General features: G+C 49.7%; 1 protein-coding gene across 8 annotated transcripts in view; it reads left to right on the forward strand.

The window, feature by feature from the left end:
• AXIN1 (axin 1) overlaps nucleotides 1–25,792 on the forward strand; it is a 53,335-nt gene that overhangs the window by 13,792 nt on the left and 13,751 nt on the right. For 4 of the 8 annotated variants that reach the window (XM_027118032.1, XM_027118030.1, XM_027118035.1 and 1 more), the window contains 3 exons: nucleotides 11,890–11,964; nucleotides 19,598–19,738; nucleotides 23,067–23,163. In XM_027118032.1, coding sequence (XP_026973833.1) covers nucleotides 11,890–11,964; nucleotides 19,598–19,738; nucleotides 23,067–23,163 — 313 coding nt within the window. The remainder of the gene's footprint in view (nucleotides 1–11,889; nucleotides 11,965–19,597; nucleotides 19,739–23,066; nucleotides 23,164–25,792) is intronic. The other 4 variants (XM_027118034.1, XM_027118037.1, XM_027118033.1 and 1 more) reach the window with 1 other exon arrangement.

A 25,792-nucleotide genomic window follows, 5' to 3' on the forward strand; every position in this document is an offset into this window, starting at 1 on the left:
CATTAGAAATAATGGAATTTGGCCAAGTAGTGGTTGTTCATTTAGGAAAGGAAGGCAGTCTAATAATTCTTTCTTCAGTCCAGCTTGAGGCCAAGTACGTGTGTGTGTAAGAAAATCGTTGCTTTATTTTTCCCCCATGTCACATCAGTACAAATGCACGTTTTTGTGAGCCACTCAGTGTCCTCTCAGAGCTCATTAATTCCAAAAAGTGTTTGCTCTGAGGAAACAACTCAGTAAATCTCTTCAGTCCCTTCCTGGAACTCAGGCTGGTTGTCTGATTTTGTGAAAATAAACGCAGTCTTCAAAGAGGCCGTTCACAGGACCTTGTGCGTGCATGTGAAGGGCTTCAGGCTCACCCCTCCTCACCCCTCCCCTGGGTGGATTACAGCCTCAGCCCACAAGCCTTCTCAGAACTGGTGAAACTCTTTGTAGCAACTGGACTCAGCTCTTTAGTTTGGACCAAACTCCTCCAGTTTTGATGATGGATAGAGGTGAGCCCTGCGTTGTGTGGCTGGGTGGGCACCCTTCTCAGCCCCCAGCAGCAGGAGGCTCCCATTCCCTGGCCCTCTGCTCATCCAGCCTTGTGCCCTTCGAATCTTTAACGTGCTTTTATCTGGTATTGACCCTCTCTGGATCACCGGCTCATTTTTAGTCTGTAGGGCCAGTGTCTTCTCTTGAACAAATATTTAAAAATAATCATAGGGCTTCCCTGGTGGTGCAGTGGGTGAGAGTCTGCCTGCCGATGCAGGGGACACGGGTTCGTGCCCCGGTCCGGGAAGATCCCACGTGCTGAGGAGCGGCTAGGCCTGTGAGCCATGGCCGCTGAGCGTGCACGTCCAGAGCCTGTGCTCCGCAACGGGAGAGGCCACAACAGTGAGAGGCCCACGTACCGCAAAAAAAAAAAAAAAAAAAAAAAATCATAAAGAATGTTGCGTGTAATAGCCAGCAGTTAGAGTAACTTGAATGTCTAATAGCAGGATTGATTGCACAGGGATTTTTTTTCTGCATGGTTGGAGAACATAGGCTTTCTATTTTCTTCTTTTTGTTTTTCGACATTTTCCAAATTCCTATAAAACATAAACCTTTGTAATTCGAAAGTATGTTATTAAAATATATACAAAGATATATCACAAGAGGGTGTGAATTATGTGCAGTTTTTCAACAGCATATTTTTTCTTTTAAAAGGATGCATATAAATGTTTCCTTTTAGTATGATCTTCGGTCTTCTTAATGTTTGCACTGCTATACCAGTTTCGTTTTGTTTTGTGTGTTTTTGGCCACATTGAGCGTGGCATGCTGGATCTTAGTTCCCTGACCAGGGATCAAACCCGCACCTCCTGCATTGGAAGCACAGAGTCTTAACCACTGGACCACCAGGGAAGTCCCTATACCAGTATTTTAATTAATTTTAATTTTTATTGAAACAATGGAGAGAAGGAAAAATTCCAATAATGCTAAAAGGCTGATAACTAAATTTAGCAGTCTCATGACCCTCTGGCCTTTCCAGGATGGCCGCTTCCAACTGTGTCTTACCCTAGTGTATTAGCTCAGGCTGCCAGGACAAAATATCATAGACTTGGGGGTTAAACAACAGACATTTATTTCTCACGGTTCTGGAGGCTGGAGGTCCCAGACCAAAGCGCTGGCAAGGTAGGTTTCATTCCATTCTTCTCATGGTTTGCTCACATGGCCTTTTCTCAGTGTGTCTGTGTGGAGAGAGAAACAGCTCTCCAGCATCTCTTCTGGTTAAGGGTAATGATCCTGTCAGATCAGGGCCCCACTTTCATGACTTCATTTAACCATGTGACTTCCTTAGAGGCCCCATCTCCAAATACAGCCACATGGGGGGGTAAGGGCCTCCACATCAGAATCGGGGGGATGTAGACTCTCAGTCCATCACACCCCCCTTTCTGAGTGATGTGCTCATACTGCTGTCCTTGGGGCATCTGCCCTGAACCAGTCTCTGTGGATGCTCTCCTTTCCCCACCACCTGGCCTGATTATTAACACATTCTGGGTTTGGTTTACATCCATATTTGGTGTTTTCATTGCTGAGCCAAGTTGGACCAAGCATTTTCTTTCTTGTGCCATTTTTGTGTGTGTGTGTTTTAAAGTTACAGTTGTTGAATTTTTTCATTTGATTTTCTGACATAAATCTTCCCTTATGTTGCATTGGCTTAAAAAGTCCCTGTCAAAATACTTCTCATTACTTTTCTCATTTTGGAGCCTGTGTTATTTAGATGTGGGACCATTTGGAATGATCCTTTAAATTTTGTTTCTTCTTCTCCTATTTTCTGTTTGTTTTCTTTTGTTGTGTTTTCAGCTCTTTCTACTAAATTTCTCTTGCTCTTGTTTTCTCAATATATACTCTAAAAAGACGAAATCATCTTTTTTTTTTAATTGTTCATGGATCAGCATTTAAAAATCTTTCTGGTGTTGACCTAAAACAATATAACAGCCAGTTATTTTACCAGAAAATGGGTTTATTGCAAAGAATTGCAATTTGGGACATGCAGTCTATAGCGAACCACAGACAAGTCCAGAGAACAAAGGAGAGGAACTTCTTTTATACAGGAGAAGGAGGAGTTGGGAGGGGCTGCTATAAACAAAGAGCTCATTGGAGGAAACTGGGAGTTCAGAGTACAGTGGCTTTTCATTGGCTGAGCTGTTGCCAGGCAAAGAGAAATTCTCTCTCGGTCCTGCTGGGTGGTCCTTCTTCATGTTGGAGATGCAAAGGTATGTCTCTTCCTGTTGGGTCTGCAATTGATGATGGTAGGGTGTGAGGGCTCCCTTTCCTGGCCTCCCAACTCCATTTTATTATTTTTATTTATTTATTTTTTGGCCACACTGCCCAGCCTGTGGGATCTTAGTTCCCCGACCAGGGATTGCACCTGGGTGCTTGGCAGTGAGAGCATGGAGTTCTAACCACTGGACTGCCAGGGAATTCCCCCATCTCCATTTTAAGTGAGGGTTCTGTGTATTAACTTTCACATTAACATCATGCCCCTACCCACCCCTCAGTAGGGAGACATGGTGGGTTGTGTCAAGAAGTCCTGCATATGTGGGAGAAAGACTGCTCCTTTTTCCTATGGTTATAGAGCTGGGCCTAGTTTGCAAAACTTATTTTAAATACAAATGAGAATTCTTTGGGAAGTCAGTGAAGGAAAAGGAGATGTGGAGCACTGCTGTTTAGTGATGATCTAATGTGATGACTGTAAAATATGTAATTTGTAGGTGGTAACATTGTGGAAGGATTCTTTTTTTTTTTTTAACTCATGTCAGTTTGGGAAGAGTTTATTTATTTATTTTTAATTTATTTATATTTAATTTATTTATTTTTGGCTGAGTTGGGTCTTTGTTGCTGCATGTGGGCTTTCTCTAGTTCCTGCGAGCGGGGGCTACTCTTTGTTGCGCTGTGTGGGCTTCTCATTGCAGTGGCTTCTCTTGTTGCGGAGCATGGGCTCTAGGCACACGGGCTTCAGTAGTTGTGGCTTGCGGGCTCTAGAGTGCAGGCTCAGTAGTTGTGGCCCACAGGCTTAGTTGCCCCGCGGCATGTGGGATCTTCCTGGACCAGGACTCGAACCCGTGTCCCCTGCATTGGCAGGTGGATTCTTAACCACTGTGCCACCAGGGAAGTCCGATTCTTTCTTTCTCAATGAGAATTCTCTTTGGGATGCCTTTAGTACCCTTGAGATTATTCAGTGGATAAAAATTATATGCATACATATAACTTGTCAGGAGCACATTTGTTCTGTGTGTTAAGCTTGCCTGAATTAGGCACGGCTGAAGGGTTGGTGTCTTGGGGAAGATATGGATGCTGTATCTCATTCTTGTGTAATTCTTGGATTTCTTACTGAATCTTCTTGAGGACTGTTTGTTCATCTGAGGACAGTTGATCCCTATGCTGGCAATGGACTTGTGAAACTGAATAAAGGAAACCTCATTTAAAGTCTGGAGTCCAGAAGGGGAGCTCTGATGCCCTACACTCCACCTCAGTTAGAGACCGCGCAGGAAGAGAGGTACCTTGCATTCCCAGCAGGGAGGTATCTACTTTACTGCCCCTGCAGGAGGAAGGAAGAGTTCTTGCCCAGCGCCAAGCCCAGCCTGTTGGAACCCTTGCAGCTCAGCCAATAGGAATCCATCACCACCCTGAACTCTTGCTTTCCTCCAAGGGACTTTGGTTCAAAGCACCCCTCTCAGCTTCCTCCTTTTCTCTATAAAGTAACACTCCTCTCTTTTGTTTGCTGGACTTGCCTGTAGTTTTTGCTATAGCATTGTCGTCCTGAATTGCAATTCTCTGCTATTCCTGAATAAACTCGTTTTGCTGGTAAAATAACTGGATGTTCTCAGCAGACTATTACGATCGGTGTTTTGGAGTTTTGGAGAACAAAAGGGGGGGCTCAAGGACAGCGGTCCACATATGACCAAGAAAAGCTGTGTCTGAGCAGACAGGAAAAGATGACTCTGTGTGGCCCCAATACAGCTGCCCCTTTAAAAGGAGAATTGACAGAAATACAGATTCATTCGTTCATTGAGTGTCCTCCATGTGCCATATACTCTTCTAGAAGCTGGAGATTCACTAGTGAACAAAGCAGATAAAAATCCCTCCAATTGTGGAGCTTACACTTTTAACAGGGAGAGATACAAGATGAGAACGCAAGTAAAATACTGAGCATTTCAGATGGTGCAGTTTAAGTTGGGGCAGAGGGAGCCATTTTCACAGGAGTGGCCAGAGAGGGTCTCATTCTGGAGGGTGACTTTTGAGCAAAGCCTGAAGAAGGTGAGAGCACAGACCGTGTACCTGGAGGAGGACGAGGGAAGAGCAAGTAGGAAAGGCAGCCTAGCTGGGGCAGAGTGGGCGAGGGGTGGGAGGAGAGCGCAGAGAGGTGACTTGGCATTTCTGAGACTGCGGCTTCTGCTTTGGTCTCTCTCAAATTGTCAGTGTATTGATGGTATTTGGAGCCGTGAGCCTTGTTGTGACCCCCCCAGTGAGCGAACGTAGATAGAGACAAGAAGGCCTCTGGCGGCTTTCCACTGCCTAGGGTTGCAGAGACCTGGCAGTGAGGTTGGAGGAAACCAGCGGAGTATGGGGTCTTGGAGACCAAATGAAGAAAGTGCACCGAGAAAGATGGGTTGAGTAGCCGTCGGCACTGCTGATAGGTGATGTGAGATGGGGGCTGGTGTCCTTACGTCTAGCAACCTGGAGATTGTTGGGGACCCTGAGTTGTGCTGGTGGGAGATGGTAAAAGCACATTGAAATGGCTTTCAGATTGAGCTTTAAACAGCTCAGAGCCCTTTGAGAAGGACTGTGTCTTAGTCTTATTTGTCCTTGACTTAAGATACTGTCTTGCAGGTCTGCTCTTGATAAATATGTACTGAAAGAAATGACTCGAGTTCTTAGAAAACACCTGCAAGATGTGCGGAATCCACCCGCCCGCCTGTGCCCTTGAGTACAGCGTTCACATCCCCGTCCTGAGACCCCTGACCTTTATCTCAAGGAAGCCGCTGCTTCCCTTGTGGTTCATGTCACAGCCAGGAGCTACCTCTGCATTGGTTTTTACCCTTTTTGGCCTCCCACCTTTGATAAAGAAATCTAGTTTAAAAAAAATCAGATCAAGTGAGAAATTCTATCTGATTCCTTTTATTAAGGATTCAGAAACAAGATATGGCTTATGTGTTTCAGTATGCCACTAGTGTTGAATGTCGAGGCTGAATTTATTGGTTGAAGTCTCCCACTATGAATGTGGATTTGTCTGTTGTTGTTTTTTCTGTCCAGTTTTGCTCTGTGTGTTTTGAGTCCATAGTTTACATGCATACACATTGAGTTGTTACTTGTTTCTGTGGATTGACCATTTTATTATTATAACATGTCTTTATATCTAATATTGCTTTTTGCTTAAAAATCTACTTTGTCTGATATTGGTATAGCTACCCCAACTTTCTTTTAAAAGTATTTGCATGATTTATGTGTTTTCTAATCTTTTATTTATTTATTGAGATATAATTGACATACATTCTCTTAGTTTCAGGGGTACACCATAACCATTCGATACTTGTATATAGTGTGAAATGGTCACCACAGTAAGTCTAGTTAACATCTGTCACCATATGTAGTTACAAAAAAATTTTTTTTCTTGTGAAGAGATTTCAGTCTTTTATTTTCAATGTTCTGTATTCTTTTTTTTGGCCGCAGTGTGTGGCTTGTGGGATTTTAGTTCCCCGACCAGGGATTGAACTCAGGCCCTCAGCAGTGAGAGTGCAGGTCCCTAACCACTGGACTGCCCCGGAATTCTGAAATTTTCTATATTCTTTTTTTTTCTTGATTTTTTTTTATGTGGACCATTTTTAAAGTCTCTATTGAATTTGTTACAATATTGCTTCTGTTTTATGTTTTTTGGTTTTTTGGCCGTGAAGCATGTGGGATTCCAGCCCCCCGACCAGGGATTGAACCCGCACCCCCTGCATTGGAAGGTGAAGTCCCAACCACTGGACCGCCAGGGAAGTCCCAATTTTCTGTATTCTTATATTTAAGTTATTTCTCTTATAAGGTGGATATGGATAGCTTTTTAAAAATCCAGATGATCTACTTTTTTAAAAAAATTATTTATTGATTGATTGATTTTTGGCTGCGTTGGGTCTCTGTTGCTGTGCGCGGGCTTTCTCTAGTTGTGGCGAGTGGGGGCTACATTTCGTTGCAGTACGTGGGCTTCTTATTGCTGTGGCTTCTCTTGTTGCGGAACATGGGCTCTAGGCACGCGGGCTTCAGTAGTTGCAGCATGTGGGCTCAGTAGTTGTGGCTCATGGGCTCTAGAGTGCAGGCTCAGTATTTGTGGTGCACAGGATTAGTTGCTCCGCAGCATGTGGGATCTTTCTGGACCAGGGATCGAACCCGTGTCCCCTGAGTTGGCAGGTGGATTCTTAACCACTGTGCCACCAGGGAAGTCCCCAGATGATCTACTCTTAATTGGCATATTTAGTTGATTTATATTTAATATATAATAATTACCAATATATTTGGACTTAAAGCTATCTTTTAGTATTTATGTTTTATTTGTTCCTCCTCATTCTCCTTTCTTTTGGATTAAATTTTTTTTGTTATTCAAATGCCCCCCTCTGTTAGCTTGTTCTACATTTATGTACTACTATTTTTTTTAATTTTTAATTTATTTTTACTTTTGGGTGCATTGGGTCTTCCTTGCTGTGCGTGGGCTTTCTCTAGTTGCGGCAAGCAGAGGCTACTCTTCATTGCGGTGCGTGGGCTTCTCATTGCAGTACCTTCTCTTGTTGCAGGGCACAGGCTCTAGGTGCGCAGGCTTCAGTAGTTGTGGCTCGCGGGCTCAGTAGTTGTGGCTTGCAGGCTCTAGAGCGCAGGCTCAGTAGTTGTGGTGCACGGGCTTAGTTGCTCTGTGGCATGTGGTGTCTTTCCAGACCAGGGCTCCAACCCGTGTCCCCTGCATTGGCAGGCGGATTCTTAACCACAGTGCCACCAGGGAAGCCCTGTACTACTACTTTTTAAGTGGTCCCTCTAGAGATTACAGCATGCATCCCTGACCTATTTGAGTGTAAGTTGGTTCTTTTGTCACTTACCGGAAAATGTAAAGACTAAAGGTTAAACTAAAACAAGTTATGTACTCCCCCATTGCTTTTTATGCAGTTGTTGTTTATTTTTTTTGTATGTGTATGTATGTATTTATTTATTTATTTGGCTGCGTCAGGTCTTGGTTGCAGCATGCGGGATCTTTGTTGAGGTGTGCAGGATCTTTCATTGCGGCGTGCAGGCTCAGTAGTTGTGGTGCGGGCTTAGTTGCCCGCGGCATGTGGGTTCTTAGTCTTACAGCTGCACCGTCCAAGGTAATTTGTCATTTTTTGGTGCCACCATTAAAGATTTTCTTCTGTGTCTTTGGTAAAACTACTGAAGTTTTACTATCATGTCTATTTATCTGGCTTGGGGTTTGAAGTACTTTTTGAATCTCTGGCTTGATGATTTTCGTGAATTTTGGGAAGTTCTCAGTTATTAGCTCTTCAAATATTGCTTCTGCTGTATTCTCTCTTTCTCCTCTCCTTCTGGGATTTCAGTTACTCATGTGTCATACCTTTCTTCTTTTTAAGTCTTTTCAGTAGTTTCTGTCCTTATCATGCTTCAGTATGCATATTTTCCAGACCTATGTAGCATTCACTAATTTCTCTTCAGTTGTGTGTAGTCTACTGTTACATCTGTCTGTGGAGTTCTTAACTTCATTTGTTATATTTTTCAGTTTTAGTGTTCATTTGATTCTTTTTTTTTAAATATTCTGTCCCCTGCTCAAACTCTCCAGCTTGTCTTTTAACTTACTGAACACATTAATCACATATATTTTAATGTCCTGTAATTTTAAAATTGGGGTGTTTTGTGGTTCTGTTTCTGTTGTCTGTTTTTCTTTTGTTCTTGAGTCAGTTGGTCCCGTCTCCTAGTATGCTGGGCAGTTTTTATTGAACACCAGACATTGTATATGAAAAATTCAGAGATCGTTTGAAGTTCCTGATCGTAATTTTCTCCAGTGAGGGCTTACTTTTGCTTCTGACGGGCCTTTAGTGTGGGGACCTGTCACTTTACTCCAGCCAGGAACCAATCTGATTTGAACACAGGACTTCAGTCTTTGGGCAGGCTGGTCTATTTCAGGTTCATCCCTTCTCCTAGCATATAGCCCATTGGGGTCCTGACTGAAGGCCTGAGGTCTTCACCAGGGCCCACATCTTTGGTGCACTTGGAACACCCACTTAAGAATTCTGGAAGTTTTCACATTCTCAGCTTGGAATTCATTGCTTGAGAACCTCAAGGGGAAAAGTGGGACCGTATGTTTGACTTGCCTGTCTGTTTTCCTTTTTTTTCTCATGCTTTGGCCCCTTAAGAGATCTCATTTCCTTGGTAGCTATCTTGTGCCTTAAAACAGATGAAAACATTTGTTTGTTTTTTTTATAAAAAAGTATCAAATTTATTTCAATATCTAGTTTCATTTTTAAGTTAAAGCTTTTAGACAATTTTTTTTTGTAATTTAAGATTCATTATCAGAGGTGAGGAAAATGTTAATAAGCTATTAATTACTGACAACAAATAAAATTATTAACCATGCATTTATAAAAGACATGTTAAAGAGTAAAATGTTCCAGTTACACTACTTAACTGAAGGAAATATCCTTCAGCCCTTTATTTCTAATTATAACACGTTCTCATTTTGACATAATTTACACCTTTTTCACCCAATTAATACTATGCTAAACAAAATTTTTCCAACTGTTAAGCCTCTCTTTACTTAACTGTTACTCTTTTAAAAGTTCCTTAAAAGAAATTTGAAATTTTAATTTTCACCATGAATCTGTTTGAACAAAAAAGTAAAGGACAGGGCTTCCCTGGTGGCGCAGTGGTTGAGAGTCTGCCTGCCGATGCAGGGGACACGGGTTCGTGCCCCAGTCCGGGAAGATCCCGCATGCCGCGGAGCGGCTGGGCCTGTGAGCCATGGCCGCTGAGGCTGCGCGTCCGGAGCCTGTGCTCCGCAACGGGAGAGGCCACAACAGTGAGAGGCCCGCGTACCGCAAAAAAAAAAAAAAAAAAAAATACTACCACATAAACTTCCTCTTCATCAAATCCATGTAACCTAAAAATCTGATATGAAACATTTGTGTAAGTCCAGGTCCTGAAGAGATTTCTGCTGACATTTGAGAAAGCGGTTGTGAGCAGAGAAAAGCTGATTTAAATTTTCAGTGTTTACACTAAGCAGAGAGGAACGGGGTTTCTGGTTTGGTTGTCACCATGTTTGAGCTCTCGTTAGCAAGTTCCAGATGTGACTTCTGTATAGCGCTTTATAATTTTCAAAGTGGTCTTCATATATATTGTTCCATAGATACCAACAACTGCTCTGCAGCAATAAACATCCAGGGACATGTTATTATCAAAGTTATATAAGAAATATATTTGGTTCAGGAAAATTGAAAAATACAGATAAGTGAAAAACGATCTGATACCCCCCTGCTCACAGGTAGCACTGTTCTATGTGGATCCCTCCGGAGTCTTCTCGACACGTGTAATCTTCCCTGGGAAGATGGGCTCCATAATCCACCTCACCCACATTGTGAATTTTCAACAGTTATTATAAAGAGTTACTGGTTTGCGTAGCATAGCTACATAAAAGATTTGTGGCAAAGAGGAAATTATAACAGGTGGACCCCCCCGCCCTGGCTTTCTTCTCTGTGAATCTTTCAAGTCAGGAGTGCTTGGCCTCCGTTGAGTATGATGTTCTTCTGACTTCAGAGCCTTGAATATGCTTTGTTAAGCATCGTACAGGAAGTTAGGTGGAATTGTGGGATTTGACTGTGACCTGCAGCCTTTACCACACAGCCTTGTCCTGTTCCTTGTGTGGGGCACCATGCAGGACAGCGTGGGGACCCGTCTGAGTTGAGGGCCTTCTGCATAGTCTGGCCCTCGGCATCGCCTTGTTTGTGCTGTTCTGTAGGATGCTTGGACTCCTTTCAAAGAGGCGACCCTTGTAGGTCCACTTTGCAGGGGAGGAGCCTGCCCAAGGTTAGTAGCTGGTAAGTGGTGGTGAGGGCAGATTGGGCCCTGGCGGTCCAGTGGTTAAGACATGGGCTGTCACTGCCAAAGGCCCGGGTTCAATCCCTGGTCCAGGAACTAAGATCCCGTGAGCCACGTGACGTGGGAAAAAAAGTTGGACTTACAAGTGAAATGAGGAAGTGTCCTTGCCATCTGTGCCTTTGTCTTGGTCGTTTTTCTGTGGTTTCGAGGGCGCTATAATGTGAGAAGATGAGCTTTGGGGTCAAGTGGCCTTGTTCAGGAGCTGCCTTGTCTGCCTTCCTTCTGATGGGTGGGGACGGACGCGGGGCGAGTCCCGCATGTCTGTTGGGGTCTGGGTGGGAGCTTCTCCTTCAGTGCTGGGCTCCCAGAGGGTGGGGGGGAGAGAGCTCTGGTCTGGGTGCCCTCCCTCCACGTGATTCTATAGACCGCACTCCCTGCCGCTGGAGCTGGTGCAGTGAAGGGTGGGCGCTGGCCTTGGCCCGATGTGGAGCCGTACAGCCCCAGAGGAGAGCGGTTACCGGGCGGTGGAGGGTGCGCTGCAGCACCCCAATCCTCAGGCAGCACTCAGCATGAGAGAGCCGACGTGCATGGACTGCAGGATCCATGTGCCAGCAGGAGAAGCAGATGAGAGGGGGCGTGTGCTCCTGTGTGAGATTCTAGAGAACACAGTGATGGGTGGGGGTGGGGCTGGACAGGGGATCGGAAGGGGCACAAGGAAACTGGGGGCGGTGGACGCACTCATCCTCTTGGTCATGGTGGCGGCTGCACAGGGTGGACGCGTGTCAGAAGCCCTCACACTGCGCTCTGTAATTGTGTGCAAGACATCATGTGCCTTCTCTCAGGGACCCAGGGTTTTAGGAGCACAGGGGACGCAGCGTCCGTGTTCCTGCAGGCCGGCCGAGCAAACCAGATGGCAGCTCCCCTCATCCTCTGAAATGGGGATGATAAACCCCGCTGTTCACCGGGGTGTACCTTTAACCTTTTTTACGTTTGAATATACAAATGAATTACGTATTCTGAAAGTTAAATCCTCGCGTTTGCTTAGAGAGAGAGAAGCTCTGTCAGAAGCAGCGTGGGGAAGGTCAGCCATGTTCTCTTACACTCATTCAGCATCGTTGTGGTTCCTGCCCATGAATTCCATAACTATACTATTTTCTGTGGGTTTAAAAACAGAGGACAGGAACCAGAGCCCACTTCTCCTGATGCTTTTCCAGGGCAGCAGGACTCTGCCCTCCTGCTCATAGGACGAGGCCGCCCGCTCCCACTTAGCAATGTGCGTGGGCCTGTGGGGCTCATTCTGGGTCTGCTCTCCTCGGTTTACAGGTGTGGAAGCCAGGCGTGGTCACAGAACCAGCCGAAGGCGGAGTGGGGCCGGTTCCTGCTGACGACGACGGGCAGGTGGGTCCGGCAGGCGGGGCGAGCTCACCAGGGCCAAGCCCGAGCCGCAGCTCTCCTCACACCACGTCTGTGAGTGATGGGGTGAGCGTGGGCCAGACCTTGAGACAAGAGGTTTCTGGATTTTCTTTCACCTTGAAGAGTTGATGGAGACCCCAGAGAAGGAAGCAACACTGCCCCCTCTGCTCCCCTAAACAGAGGAAGGCGGGATTCCTATTTCCAAAATCAGGGTCTTCTGACCAGCCCTTCAGTTGGAAACAACTGCAGAGTCTGGATGAATTACGTAGCACTATTGGAGGCACTGCAGTGTAGGAATTAAGATACGTGGCAGCTGTGGCCTGTGGGCTGGGGAGAGGCAGGTGGAGGGCTTAGACCTGCCCGGGAGGAAGGGCCAAGGTACGAGTGGGCTTCAGCCTCTGCTCACTGAGGACCAGTGCTGCGGTTCCCGTGGTAACCGATGCGTGCACGGTGGATGGTCTCTTCAGGGAAGAGAGTGGCATGGGCAGGGCGGGGACCCTGGGCAGCGCGGCAGTCCCCTCCCTCCGTCACACTTCTGCCCTTCTAGGCCCCCTGGCCTCAGACCCTGAAGTGGCCAGGCCCGGAAGGTTTCCATGGCCCGGAGGGTTTTGAGCTCCCAAGTGCTGCGGGGCTGCACGTGCAGAAATGGAGCGGGGTGAGCGTGGCGAGGGGTGCAGGGCCGAGGAAGCAGCGCACGTTTGCCTTAAAGACCAGGTGGCTGCACCACCAACTGCCTCCCCGTGGGCAGGAGGAAAGCACGTTTTCCTTAATGCCGAGGACCACGAGTGTGTGCACGGATAGATATGCTGTTTCAGCAGGTGGTATGCCGGTCACATTTGGGATGGTTTGTTTCGTCCAGAAGGTGTGACCTTTAATCAGTTAAAGGTCTTGATGGAGGAAGTGCTCTCAGGAGTGGACTTGCTGTCCCTTTGGGGTAGTGATTCTGGCCACGTGGCAAGCCTCCCATCCAACAGCTCCCACTGCAGGCCTCTGTGAACAGTGTGCAGTGGTGCGTCCCCAACACCTCTGTGTGAGCAGGGACCCCCACAGTGCCCAGGCCAGCCCCCCGCACGCAGATGCGGGCCTGGGACATGGTGAGGCTTGAGCTCAGTGAGGAGTAGGTGTTGGGTGAAGATGGATGTGACTTCTGGGGGTTGGGCCCTGCCAGTTCCAGCACGTGTGGCACTGAGCAGAAGGATTGTGGGTTGAGACATGAGGCTGCCACGGTTGGAAACGACTCCAGCATCCAGAGTCAGGAAGTGGGTGGCAGGGTGCTGGGTACAGGGGCCAGGAGGACTCCCAGGGCTGTGCTAAGGCCCACTATTGAGTGGGCCTCATGTCTGACCGGTCGGGGAAGCCATGTAGGCTCCGTCTTTCCTCTGGTCTCTGTTTATTTTTTGTCTGAAATGACCTTAATCATTGTTCACATCCCTGCCCCGTCCCACACTGTTTCATTGGCTGTGTTCCCAGTGGCACCTGGCACGGAGACAAGTGCCTTTCCTGCTTAACCTCAGGTTGTAGCTGGGCCATGTCCCCACGTCGGCAAGTGAATGCATCGCGTGCCAGGCGCCATTCCGAAGCTGCCACCTGCCGGAGGAGAGATGGGCACCACACACCACAGTTAGCAACTCTGTGTGGGCCAAGGCCTAGTGACTAGCAAGGACCAGTGTCCCACAGGCAGATTTGGGATTTTAGGGGCCAGTAGAATCACAAGTAAAATTCTAGGAGGTACTTGAGGCGACTGCACTTGTATGTGGCCAAATTACAATGTTAAGAAAAGCAAACTGCACCTTATTGGCCCATCAGAGACCTCCCACCTTGCTTAGGAGAGAGTTAGGGAGTGGAGTATCTGGTCTCCGGTGTTTCCTCCAGACCAATGTGAAGGCGAGCGGCACAGGGACTGTCTCGCCGTGGCAACCAGAAGCCTTGCTTCTCAAATTGAGCGTGTGAAGCTGCTGCAGGACAGGAATCTGAGTGTGTTTCTGGAATGCTCAGCGGACTTGGTAAGCCACTTATGGCATTACTTTTATGCCAGAACAAGCAGGAGCATAACGTGAAGCATAATGCAGTATGTGCCTGAATTTCTGAGTAAAAAATCACAAGACTTCTGCTGAAGGATGCTGACCAAGGTGAAAAAGTGATTCCATGAGGCCTCACCCTCTGGGCTCTGCGGGGCTGTGTGGGGTGAGCACTCAGGCTGGGCTGCAGGTGGTGGGGCCAGCAGAGAGGTCTAATCGACATTCCTCCCAGGAGTGGTGCAAGTTAGGAATCCTCTTTCATCCAGAGGATTTCCAGGGGGTAGGAGGTCTCCCATAAATGGAGGAATCACACTTCTAGTATTGGACAACCACACAGTTCAGGGAAAACTGCTGAGAATAGCTAGAAACGCTGGGAATTGGTTTTCTTTTTAATCATATTGAAGCCTTTGGAGAGCTAACCAAGCAGGAAGGAATGGCAGGCCCATAGGAGAAGGGAGCCCAGGGAGACAGTCTGGAAAGTGTGGCTGGTCCTTGGGCTCCAGGGGGCTGGGGCCTGCGTGGGAGGAAGGTGCCCCACACGTGGTCAGGATCCACCCCCCACCCTCTGAGAGCCTGCAGCCCAGCCCGGACTCTCTCAGTTCCTGACTTTGGATTAAGGTGGCTGGATTCCTAGTGCACCAGCCACAGGCCAGGGTAAAATGCATACGCTCTAGGGAAGAAAGCATCATCCCAGGCAGCCAGTTTAGAAAGATTTTCACACAGTGTCTGGCTTTCCATCCAGAATAACCAGGTACTGAATGAAAAATAATCAGGCACTCAAGAATACAAGACAATGTGATAAAAAATGCGGAGGAGGAAGCCTTGGGGATCCAGGTAAGGAGGTTTACGGATACCTCCTTGGTGGAAATCTGTCAGGGCTGGGGCTGGGAGTGGGGGAGTGTTCTCAGACAGACTCTGGGCTCTGGGAAGAGCAGAGCTGGAAGGAATGGATTATAATCCACTGGATAAAATAAAAATCTGCTCGGGTACATAGGACGCCAACTGATAAATACAGATCAAGTGATGGGTGTGAACAGGATTTGTATATAATCTCAAAGTATCTCCGCCACAAATTACCTCTTAATTACAAAGGAAAAGTAATAGATTTAGAGTGGAAACACTTGGCAGGCACTGGGTTTGCCACCAATATTGGGACCAACCGGCATGGTGTTTTTCTTTTCTTATAAATTTATTTTATTTTATTTATTTTTATTTTTGGCTGCGTTGGGTCTTCATTGCTGCGTACGGGCTTTCTCTAGTTGCAGCGAGCGGGGGCTACTCTTTGTTGCAGTGCGCGGGCTTTTCATTGTGGTGGCTGCTCGTTGCAGAGCACGAGCTCTAGGCGCACAGTCTTCAGTAGTTGTGGCGCAAGGGCTTAGTTGCTCCGTGGCATGTGGGATCTTCCTGGACCAGGAATCGAACCCGTGTCCCCTGCATTGGCAGGCAGATTCTTAACCACTGCGCCACCAGGGAAGTCCCATGGTTTTCCTTGAGGTGATACAACATCGCTTCTGTGACGTTCTGCCAGAAATGTTAGGTGCAGATCTCACGTGAGACATTCTGTGGAACAACTGGCCCAGGCTCTTGAGAATGTCACTTCGGGAAGGAGGTGGACTAGGAGCCAGGTTGAAGGCGGCTGAAGACACGACAGTCAGTGTGTGGCTGTGGCCTGCATCTTGGAACATAGGAATAGCTCTAGAGGCCACTCCTGGGACAGTGGACGGGGTCCGAGCTCGACCTCCATGTCAGGGTTGCGCTGCCTGCTGTTTTTGGTCTGTGGCGTGTCTGTCCGCTGTGCATCCCAAGTGTGGGTTGATGTGGCACTCTGGCCTCGGGCGCTGGGCCTGGAGGAGAGCCTGCCTGGGGCGGGTGTGGCAGGGGGGGCAGCAACAGCCGGCACCACCTCACCTTCCTAGGAGCTGCGGGAGGTGGAGAGGTCGATGATGAGGAGTGACATTTCAAAGTGCCTGGGTGTACAGACGTCTCTTAAGACCCTGCTTTCAATTCCTTTGGCTATATGCAAAGAAGGGAAATTGCTGAATCATATGGTGACTCTTTTAATTTTTAGGAGCTGCCACACTGTGTTCCACAGAGACTGTACCATTTTACATTCCCACCAAAAGCTTACAAAGTTCCCTAGAAACAGAAAATGATTACCAACCAGAATTCCAACCCAGTAAAAATACCCTTCAGGAATAAAGGGGAAATTTAGACAGTTTCAGACCAACAAACACCAAGTTGTCAGCCGCAGCCCCTTTACTAAAGGACATACTTAAGGGTGTTCTTCAGGCAGAAAGAAAATGCTCTCAGGTGGAAACACCCAATGCAGGAGGGAAAGGGCAAGTATGTGGGTAACTCTAGGTGACTGCTGGTGGGATAAAATAATACTGATGATGTCTTGTGGGATTTAAGACATTACACTGAATTAAAATCCAGGATAACAACAGCACATGTGTGTGTGTGGAGGTGAGTGGAGTTAATTATTTTTGGGGGGCATGCGGGATCTTAGTCCCCTGACCAGGGATCAAACCCGTGTCCCCTGCAGTGGAAGCTCGGAGTCTTAACCATTGGACTGTCCCTAGTGGAGTTAATTCTGACCATGTGTTGCCTGGGAACAGGTAAAATGCAGTTAATTGGACCTTGATGCATCAAGGGTACCTATTATAATCTCTAAAGGAACCACTGAAAGAATAGTAAAAGGCTTACTTTGTTAGAGGGAGGAGATGGAAAATAAAAAATATTCCAAAAGAAGGCAAGAAAGAACAAAAGAAGATAGAACAGCTGTGACAAACAGAAAGCAAACAATGAGATGGTGGATCCACTCTCTGTAACCACATTGAATGCAACAGGACCAAAGGAAGCAATTAAAAGGAAAAATGGTCAAACTGGAACTTGAAAAGTCTAGCTGCTTACAAAGGACACACAAAAGTAAAAGGATCTAGGAGGGTTGAGTGTGAAAGGATGGAAAGCAAAATCCTGCCAGCAGCAACCCCAGAGAGCAGGCGACAGGGAGGCCGGACGGTCCCCGGCGGGCTTTTATTCCGAGGACTGGAAACTACAGAGAGCTTGGAGGTTTCCCTGGATGCCGCATCTGGGTTCTGATTCCTGGCCGTCTTGTGGGGAGCAGCCCAGCGTCCCCCGAGTGATATTTCCCAGAACTTCCTCTGTCGCGCGGCAGCCTGCAGCGCCTCTGTCCTGAGAGCCAGCCTTCCTGTCCACGGTCAGCACCTCGCTGGTCTCCCTCCTTTCTGTTCTCTTTCGACAGCCCTTTGCTTCCCTTTGTTCTGGACTGGGAGCTGTGTACATAGTGGGGTTTGCTCTGTACTGGAGGCCGTGGAAAGGATCCATGTTTTTACTGCTTATCGCCTCAAAGCTGGTTTTTCTATACGCGTGAAAGATGTGCCTGGGACCTGTCAGGAGGGAGCAGACGGCCCTGGTGCATTGGCGTCGCAGGCTTGGTCCTGCCCTCATGGGTGTGCGGGGTGCTGGCCACGACGTGACGGGGACACTGAAGAGCAGCTTAGCGCTCCCTGTGATCTGAGTTCCAGTACAGTGGCTGTTAATGGTGACAGCACTGGCGGTTTTGTTTTTAAAGAACCAGAGGAATAGCAGTGTCCCTGAGAAAGAGCGTGACGTTGCAGACGTCTGCTCCATGTCAGCGTAAATGTAGGACCAGGTGCGTGCGGGTCCCCGTCCGTGAACATGTCCCCATCCCTTCCCATAAGCCTCTGTGACGCTGACGCTGCCCTCATTTGGCCAGAACATGTTAGTGGGCTCCAGGGATGCCCTCAGGCTGCCGTGGGTGGGTCAGAAGGACCGTGGTGCGTGGTGACTGACCCTCTGCAGTGTCCCCCTGCGGTGTGGGGATGATGAGCACCTGATCCTGAGCTGGCGGGAGAGTTGTGTGCCACATCACCATGCACTACTGTGGCCTCAGTGGCAGAACAGGTGGGGTGCCATGGCTGCACTGTTTGTGCTTGTGGCCCCTGGGGAGGTGGGCCGCTCCTCTCCAGCTGCGCTGCCCGGCCTGGCCCACGTGTGCTGCATGACAGGTGTCCAAGATGGAAAGGTGCCTTTTCCTGAGTGTGTGCACAGCACAAACCAGGGCTTCCAGAAGTTCTGTTCTTCCGGTGGTGGGCGTCCACACGGGGCTCCGTCAGTTTAGAAGTGTTGTGGTCCCTTCTCCTCCCGCATCGAGGACACAAGTCCAAGGGACGAGGTGACTCCTACCATGTCCCTGGAGTCAGTGCAGCTGCTGTTCATGAGCGCCCTGACCAGAGTGAGGCTGGAGCCAGGGGCGTTTGCACGGGCTCGATGGGCCTCCAGCACGTCGTAGCCCTCGGCAGCCCGCGGGGACTGACCAGCGTTGCTTCCAGGGAGGCTCTGGGAAGAGGAGGCAGTGTGGGGAACAGCAGCGAAGGGCCGGTAGGGCCGTCGTGGGATGAGCAGAGCAGAGCAGACTCCAGAAATCGATTCATGTGTTCGGGGAGTTAGGTGTGAAAGTATTCAGAACAAGGTGGATTGTGCAGTACTTAATGCTAACGGCTGGCTCTCCATTTTGATGCAAGGGAGTAGGTAGGTTTTACACACACATATTTCAGGTAGAGATCTAAATTTTAAAAAAACAACTATTGAAGCATTTGAGGAAAAACAGAAGAATATATTTGTAATCTTTGAATGAGGAAAGCTGGCCTATGTAAGATACAGAAAAATCTATAAAGGGAAAGATTGGTAAATCTGATTTCACAGAAATAAAAAACTTTTGTAATATCAAGATCAACATAAACAATGTTAAAAAGTGACATTTAGGGAGAAAATATTTTTCCCGTATATAACCAGAGGTTAATAGTAAGAATATTTAAAGGCATCTGTAAATCACTAAGAAACTCATAAACAGTCTAATAGAAAATGGACAGAGGTATGAACAGGTAAAGAGGAGGGAATTTAAGTGACACCCAAACCTCCAGCCTGACCACCAACCAGGGAAATGCAGACTAAACCCAGGTGTCAGTTTCTGGCTATTCACATGACAAGTGGTGTTGGGTCCCACCCAGGGAGTGCTGGACTGCTCCTGGGAGGAAGTGGCCGGTGGGGCATCGAGACAGCCACTGTTAAACCCACAGGTCCCTTCACCCACCATTCCCCTCATCCGTCCTGTGGCAGTTCTCAGTGCACGGGAGTCCTGGCCCACTCCGTGGTCCTCTTGAGGGGGCCGTGGCACCGGTGCTGCGGCTGTGCCCACAGGGTCGGGTGGCTTTGCGGCTGATTAGCGAGTCTGCGGGCAGCGCTCTGTAGGAGCAGGGAGAGCAGAGCAGCCGTGCCCCGTTTCCAGTTATGTGCATAAAAATGCCAACCCAAATACCGCTCCGTGTGTTCACTTACACGTCTGCCTCATGTGGAGGGAAGATGTGGGAGATGCCCATCTCCCTGGGAAGGACAGCGGGGTGGGAGGCAGGGTGGAGACGCCAGCCCTTTCTGCTCCGTCTTCTGAATTGTTTGCGTCTGCAGTTGACATATTGGGATATCAGATGATTATGAAAATGTGGATAAATGCACGAGGACGTTGTCCGGCAGCTGCTAACGTGCCTCTTTGTTGGCAGGTATGGATCCTGGCGGGAGCCTGTCAATCCCTACTATGTCAACTCTGGCTATGCCCTCGCCCCAGCAACCAGCGCCAACGACAGTGAGCAGCAGAGCCTGTCCAGCGATGCTGACAGCCTGTCCCTCACCGACAGCAGCGTGTAAGTGCCCCTGCCTGGGAGAGCAGCCCCTAAGGGGCAGCCAGGGCCTTCTCCCCAGAAGCTGTTTTGGGGCCCTCCCCAGTGGGGTGTCAGTGCATCTGCATTGCAGGGAGTGTCACTAGAAATCCGCAAACAAACTGGAGCCAAGGTTTGTTGTAGTTGCTTCCCTCCAGGCCAAGGCTGCTGGAACCTTTGGAAGAGGGAAAGCCTCAGAGCTGCCTGGGCTGGCGCCCCAGGTTCTGGGTCTCTGGTGTTCACGTCGGACGCGCGGCCAAGGCGGGCCGTCCCCGAGGGCGTCTCCGGTCCATCCTGCTCTGCGCTCACGCTCCTTTAATCTGGAAGCCGTCTCACCTGCTCAGCAGTGCTTGTCGTCCCCTCAGTGTGGTTCTGTTCTGCCCGACAGCTCAGGGGTGGCCACCAGGGGCCACAGGAGCCACATTGAGCCTCTGTGTCACTTGATGGTGACAGCTTCCTTCATCGTCCTCTCCAGGGAAAACCCTCCCTTGGGGGGAAGTGCTTGTTTCTGATACCTTTCTCTTTGGTTCAGCAGATAACTTTGGGGACCCAGGCGTGCGTCAGAAGTTTGATTGTGTCAGACCATGCCCATGTCACATCAGGGTGTTGCCTGTCTGCCTGCTTGGGTCACGTGGGGCCCTGAATCCACCACCCATGAGTGTCAGGCTTGCCCAGCTTTCGGTCGTACGCCATTTGCCATCTGACCGCCACCGAGGGGAAGGTTCTGGCCGGGCCCAGGCCCAGGGCAGGAGGCAACCTTTGGGTGTGAAGCCAGCAGGTGTGGGCCCGTGGCCGCATCCGCAGGTGTCTTGTCCCCACGAGAGCATGTGGGGTTGTGGCCCTGGCTGCTCTCAGCGGGTCATGGGGACTCTGCCCCCCGCCCTGGCTAGGGTCTAGAGGTCAGATAGGTCTAAATAAAGAGGAAAAGGCTGCCGAGCTCGTCTTTGTAGGTGAGCAGGCCTTTCCACGTTGAGGTCTTGCTCTGTGGGCCGTCTTCTCGGTATACGCTTTGTGCTGCCTGTGTCTTTGCACTGCTTTCCACGCTGCATCCCGCCGGACGGGATGGGGCAGGCTGCTGGATGGGATGGGGGGTCAGGCCGCTGACGGGACGGGTCCCTGAGCAGGTTCCTACAGCCCCGTGCTGTGTGCACCTGGTGCCCTTTCTCTTCTCTTCCCCTTTGGTGACCACATGGTGGAGGCGTCATCCCGTCAGGTTGAGCCTCTGTAGGGCATTTTTCATTCATCATTACCTTCTCCTTTGTCTTGAATCTTTAGTATAAAATGTTGACATGTTTTTAACAACTTAGTTGAAATTACTGGGGTTTCAAACACTACCTTCCGTGAATATGAAGTATCACATAAAAGGGTTCCAACGAACTGCAGCCCTTCAGACCCCCGGGAGCAGCTGACAGCACGAGATCTGTTTTCCTCTTCCCCAAAACTCAGTTACTGCAATGACAATTAGTCTCTTAATTCTCTCCAAGAAAAGGACATGTGTTTGCTAAAGGGAAGATCTAAAAATTTTTTAATATTTTTTCCCTGATGTTCTATTCATCTTGGTTTACACTGAGACTCAGAAATGTAGGCATAGTCGAGAATTAGGAATGTAAAATTGTGGCAGATATTTGAATGTATATGAGGCAAAAAATAGGATCGTGTGTTTCATCTAAATTATTTCTGATGGCAACTCAGGGTCGCCTCCACCTGGTGAAGTGCTTCCTAGTCCATTGACTTCGGGCATAGATTCTGAGGATGGTGCCTGATCCTCAGAAGCGTATGGATTTTAGGTGCCCTGTCAGAGTACATGAGAAACAGACAAGTTGGTGGCTTGGGACACCTGAACAAGCCCTGGGACATGTGAGAGCGTTCAGATGTACTTGACGCTCTTCTTCGCTGATGCCTGTCCTCTGGAGCAGCCTGGCCCTGCTGGACTGCTGAGCCATCTGCACTGTGGCACTGCCTGGGACCCTGACAGCCAGGGACACCCGGGTACACCGCAGCCTCTCTCTGCCCTGCTCTGAACCTAAGTGCACCCTTTCCACCCAGCCTGGGGTGCAGCCCTGCCCGCCCACAAAGCCACAGAGCTGTGGATGTGTGTCTGCCTGGGATGGGGCCAGGACACGCTGAGTGCTGCGTGCTTGGTGCCTTTGCTAGGCGCTCTAGCAGTCGATGCAGTGAGATCAGAATTGTCATGGCTGCGTGTTCACATCCTGGTGTCCAGTGAAAACAGCACTGCTCTGGCAGCACTTGCCCTGTGGGCAGTGCTTGAGCAGGATGCAAGGGGTTAGGATCACTGGCACAGACGTTCACTGCACCTGCCGGACAACTGGGAGGCTAGAGTATTTCAGTAGCAGACGATTGGGAGGGCCATCTCTTCGAGCTGTCGGAGGTGGCAGCACGCCGCAGAGTCCTTCAGAGACAGAAGCGGGGACCAGAGAAGGCTCCTATTGGCCACTGTGCTCCCCGGAGTAGCTTTCAAATGGCAGGAGGGAGCTGCCGAGTTCTTAAGGGACAGCACGTGTGCAGTGAGCCATGTGTTGGATCTGCTACTTCTCTTGAATAAGTGCTTCGTTATTTTAAAGACAGTATGTAATTTAAAAAAAATTTTATTTACTTATTTGGTTGCTCCAGGTGTTAGTTGCAACAGGTGGGCTCCTTAATTGCAGCTCCAGGACTCCTTAGTTGCGGCACACGGTCTCCTTAGTTGTGGCATGTGAACTGTTAGTTGCAGCATGCATGTGGGATCTAGTTCCCTGACCAGGGATCAAACCCAGACCCCCTGCATTGGGAGTGTGGAGTCTTATCCACTGCACCACCAGGGAAGTCCCAACAGTATGTAATTTAATTTTTATTTTTATCATAATCTTCAAAAGGGTTTATAACTAAAATTTACATCAAGGAAGCTAATTTGAGCATTTGACAGAGAGATTACACTGCATTACCAATTTACCTTGGAAGAAAGCAGAATATAGGAACCTTGGAAATCTCTTTCAACGGTATCTAGATTGTCTTGGCCACCGATTTTGCAGCCCTCCAATGTTTCCAGTCCATTTAGAGCACCCCTTCCAGGTAGGCACACCATATCCTGCCTGGGCAGTAAAGCAGGGGTCAGCACACATTTTCCATAAAGGATCACGAATAGTCTCTGTCCCATGTTCCTCCTCTGCTTTAAAAATATAAAAGTCATTCTTAGCCCATCACACCTCAGAAAAATAGGCTGTGCGGGCCCTGCTCTAGATAAAGCCAGCTCAGCCGAACTTGGTTGAGCCATTCTATTTGTGCTCACTCTGGACTGTCTCTTTCTCCTGGACAGGGATGGAGTCCCACCATACAGGATCCGCAAGCAGCACCGCCGGGAGATGCAGGAGAGCGTCCAGGTCAACGGGCGCGTGCCTCTACCTCACATTCCTGTAAGTTCGTCTGCACAGCCCTCGCCCTCCCCGTCTCCGAGTTTGGGGCTCACCTGCCCTCCTGGACCCGTGCCCACCCGTTCTCTCCACTCTGACCAGGCTGCTGTGGCACTGGCCTGGCTTCCGAGGAGCTCAGCTCAGGTCCAGGCACGGCACACGGTCACACGCATTCTCGCCCTGTGGCTGGAGGGGGCAGTGCCTGCACAGTCGGTACAGATGAGCAGGGACTGCCCTCCTCACAGCCTTTCCCATCGTGTTAAATGAGGTGCTTCTCCTGGAGGTGGGAGAACCGCTCGGAGCCTGTCGCTGGCTCGGTGCCCAGGCCTGGCCAGACTGGCGGCCGGCGGCTCTGTGGGACAGCGTGGCAGTGCCCCCGTCCTGAGCACCCATGAGCACTGCTTTGTTCGGGATGAAACAAGGCATCGGCCGCCTGTGGCTGAACTGTGGGGCGTCCTGACTTCAAAGCTGCCTCAACTTCACCTCTTGGATAAAAATAACAAGGTGATAGTGGTTCTCCTGATCGTGGGCACTGGGGACCCTCAGAGAGCCCAGTGCAGGGTGGGGCTGGGCAGAGAGTTCCTTTGCTGATGACGGGAGGGATTAGCTGTTCTCGTTTGGACGCGTTGACTTGGAGCGGGAAAGACCTTGCAGGGAAGATGTGGTCTTGTCGCGTTGGTGCATCCACAGTGACTCGTGTCTTCCTGGCGGTTTCTGTGCAGGGAAAGCAGATGCATCTCAGGATTGTTGCACACACCTGCCCTCCATCAGGATTCCTTGGTTAGAGTCTTTTCACTTTTCTGTAGATGCTTTAATTTCCAAATAAGAAAAGTGATATGGTTGAGAAGAGGGCATTTTGTCACCTCCCAGCTACCCCTTGGCACAGATGCGCCTGAACCAGGCACCGATGGTGTCTGCTTAGGGACAAGTGGAAGATGCTATGAGGGCTGTGTGTGCACGTGTGTGTGTACATGTACGCATGTGCGCATGCGTGTGCCTGCCTGTGGGCAGCCTCCTGGGGAGCGCTGAGCTGGCTCATGTCTGGAGCAGCCTGGGCCTGAGCCGAGGCCGTGGCCACACGTGTTCTCTCTGCTCTGTGGACCAGGCTGGGCAGGGGCACAGAGGAGGTGCCCAGCATCTTGTGTCCTGGAAAATAGGGGTGTGAGGGGACATGGAAAGGGTCACAGTCGGTGCCGTGGAGTGGGGTCCGTGCGTGGATGCTGACGTGACGGGGGGGGGTCGAGCCCATTGATGAGCAGGGTGTCAGCATCGTCCCCAGTGTCCCCTCACAGACCACATACTCCCGGGGGAGAAAGCTGCTTTGTGAAAGGACCTGCCTGGGCTCCTACGTCCGCGACAGGACGCCAGAGCTACCCCTGCGAGGACATAGCCTGAGCCGAGGGCCGTCCTGCACAAGAACTGCCCTTTAACTCTCATAGGTCACGGGGTCATGAGAATCCCATGTGGACCCAGCTGAGGCCACCGCACCCTCCAGGGTGAGCCCAGGGAGGCGGGTCGGGGCTGGAGGTGCTCGTGTGGGAGAGTCCCTGCGTGTAGGAAGCACGCCGTCTGCTGTCAGATCCAGAAAAAATGTTCTTCATGTTGTTCTTGCAACTTGTCTGCAAGTTTGAGATTTTTTCCAAAATAAAATTTTTTTAATTTGAAAAATTAAGCGAAGTGTTAGACAAAACCTACAGAAAGAGCTGGAGTAGCACGGGGGCGGGTTGTCTGCGTGCAGCACTGAGAGGGGCGGAGAGGACAGGGTGGCCCAGAGCCCACGTGCCGCCCGAGCAGCTTCCAGAATCAGAACAGCAGTGCCCTTGGGTCCCGGAAGGCCCTTGGCGGGCAGTCCTGCATCCTGAGGGTCTGTGTTTCCTGGCCCTGAACCTTGAGCCCAGATTCAAGAGAACGGCCCTGCCGGGTAAATGGGGGTGAGAGGAGAAACACCGTGAGTGGCCTGCAGTCGGGGGAGTCCTCCCTGGGGTGCGGCTGTCTGCACGCGGGGAGCGGAGTCCCTGCCAGGGCAAGGGCTGGTCGGGGGCTGGTCGGCAGCTGTGCTCAGCCTGGCCATGTGCTCGGGGCAGAAGGTGCAGCCGAGTTTTGTTCAGTGATGTGGTTTGAGGTTCAAGGTGAAGGGACTTCAGCCTCATCCACCACGACTCACGTGGACGCCTTCCCCGCCAACGGGAAGAGAATGCTGCTTCGCGCCTCTGTTCGCCAGCGACATGTCTTCTGTGGCTGGTGCCCCGGGAGCCCGTGCACATTGTTTGATTGTCGGACCGGATGCTGGGTGGTGGGCGGAGGTGGGTCCAGGGAGCTGGGACTCCTGTTGCCGTTGTATGTCTTTTTTGGGAGTTGCCATTTCTCGGGGGGTCTACTGTGTTCAGTGCTCCTCGCTGTGAGATGCACGGGGGTTTGGGGAGGCCAGTGGAGGGGACGCATGTGGGTGACTGTCGTGGGAGAGAGGTGCCGGCATGTGGGGGAGCCTGTGGCTCTCCACATGTGAAGTGTCTGGTCCTGAGATCCTTAAGGCTGAGAGAGGAGCCTCTTCTTTCTTTGTTGGCCTTTTATATTCCTCAGAAGTTTCACATTTTTATTTACTTGAAATATTTTCCTTTGTGGTTTTTTTAAA

The sequence above is a fragment of the Aethalodelphis obliquidens genome, unplaced genomic scaffold (assembly GCF_003676395.1).
Source record: "Aethalodelphis obliquidens isolate GAN/ISIS:26980383/991018 unplaced genomic scaffold, ASM367639v1 scaffold18, whole genome shotgun sequence".
In the NCBI taxonomy this organism is placed as follows: domain Eukaryota; kingdom Metazoa; phylum Chordata; class Mammalia; order Artiodactyla; family Delphinidae; genus Aethalodelphis; species Aethalodelphis obliquidens.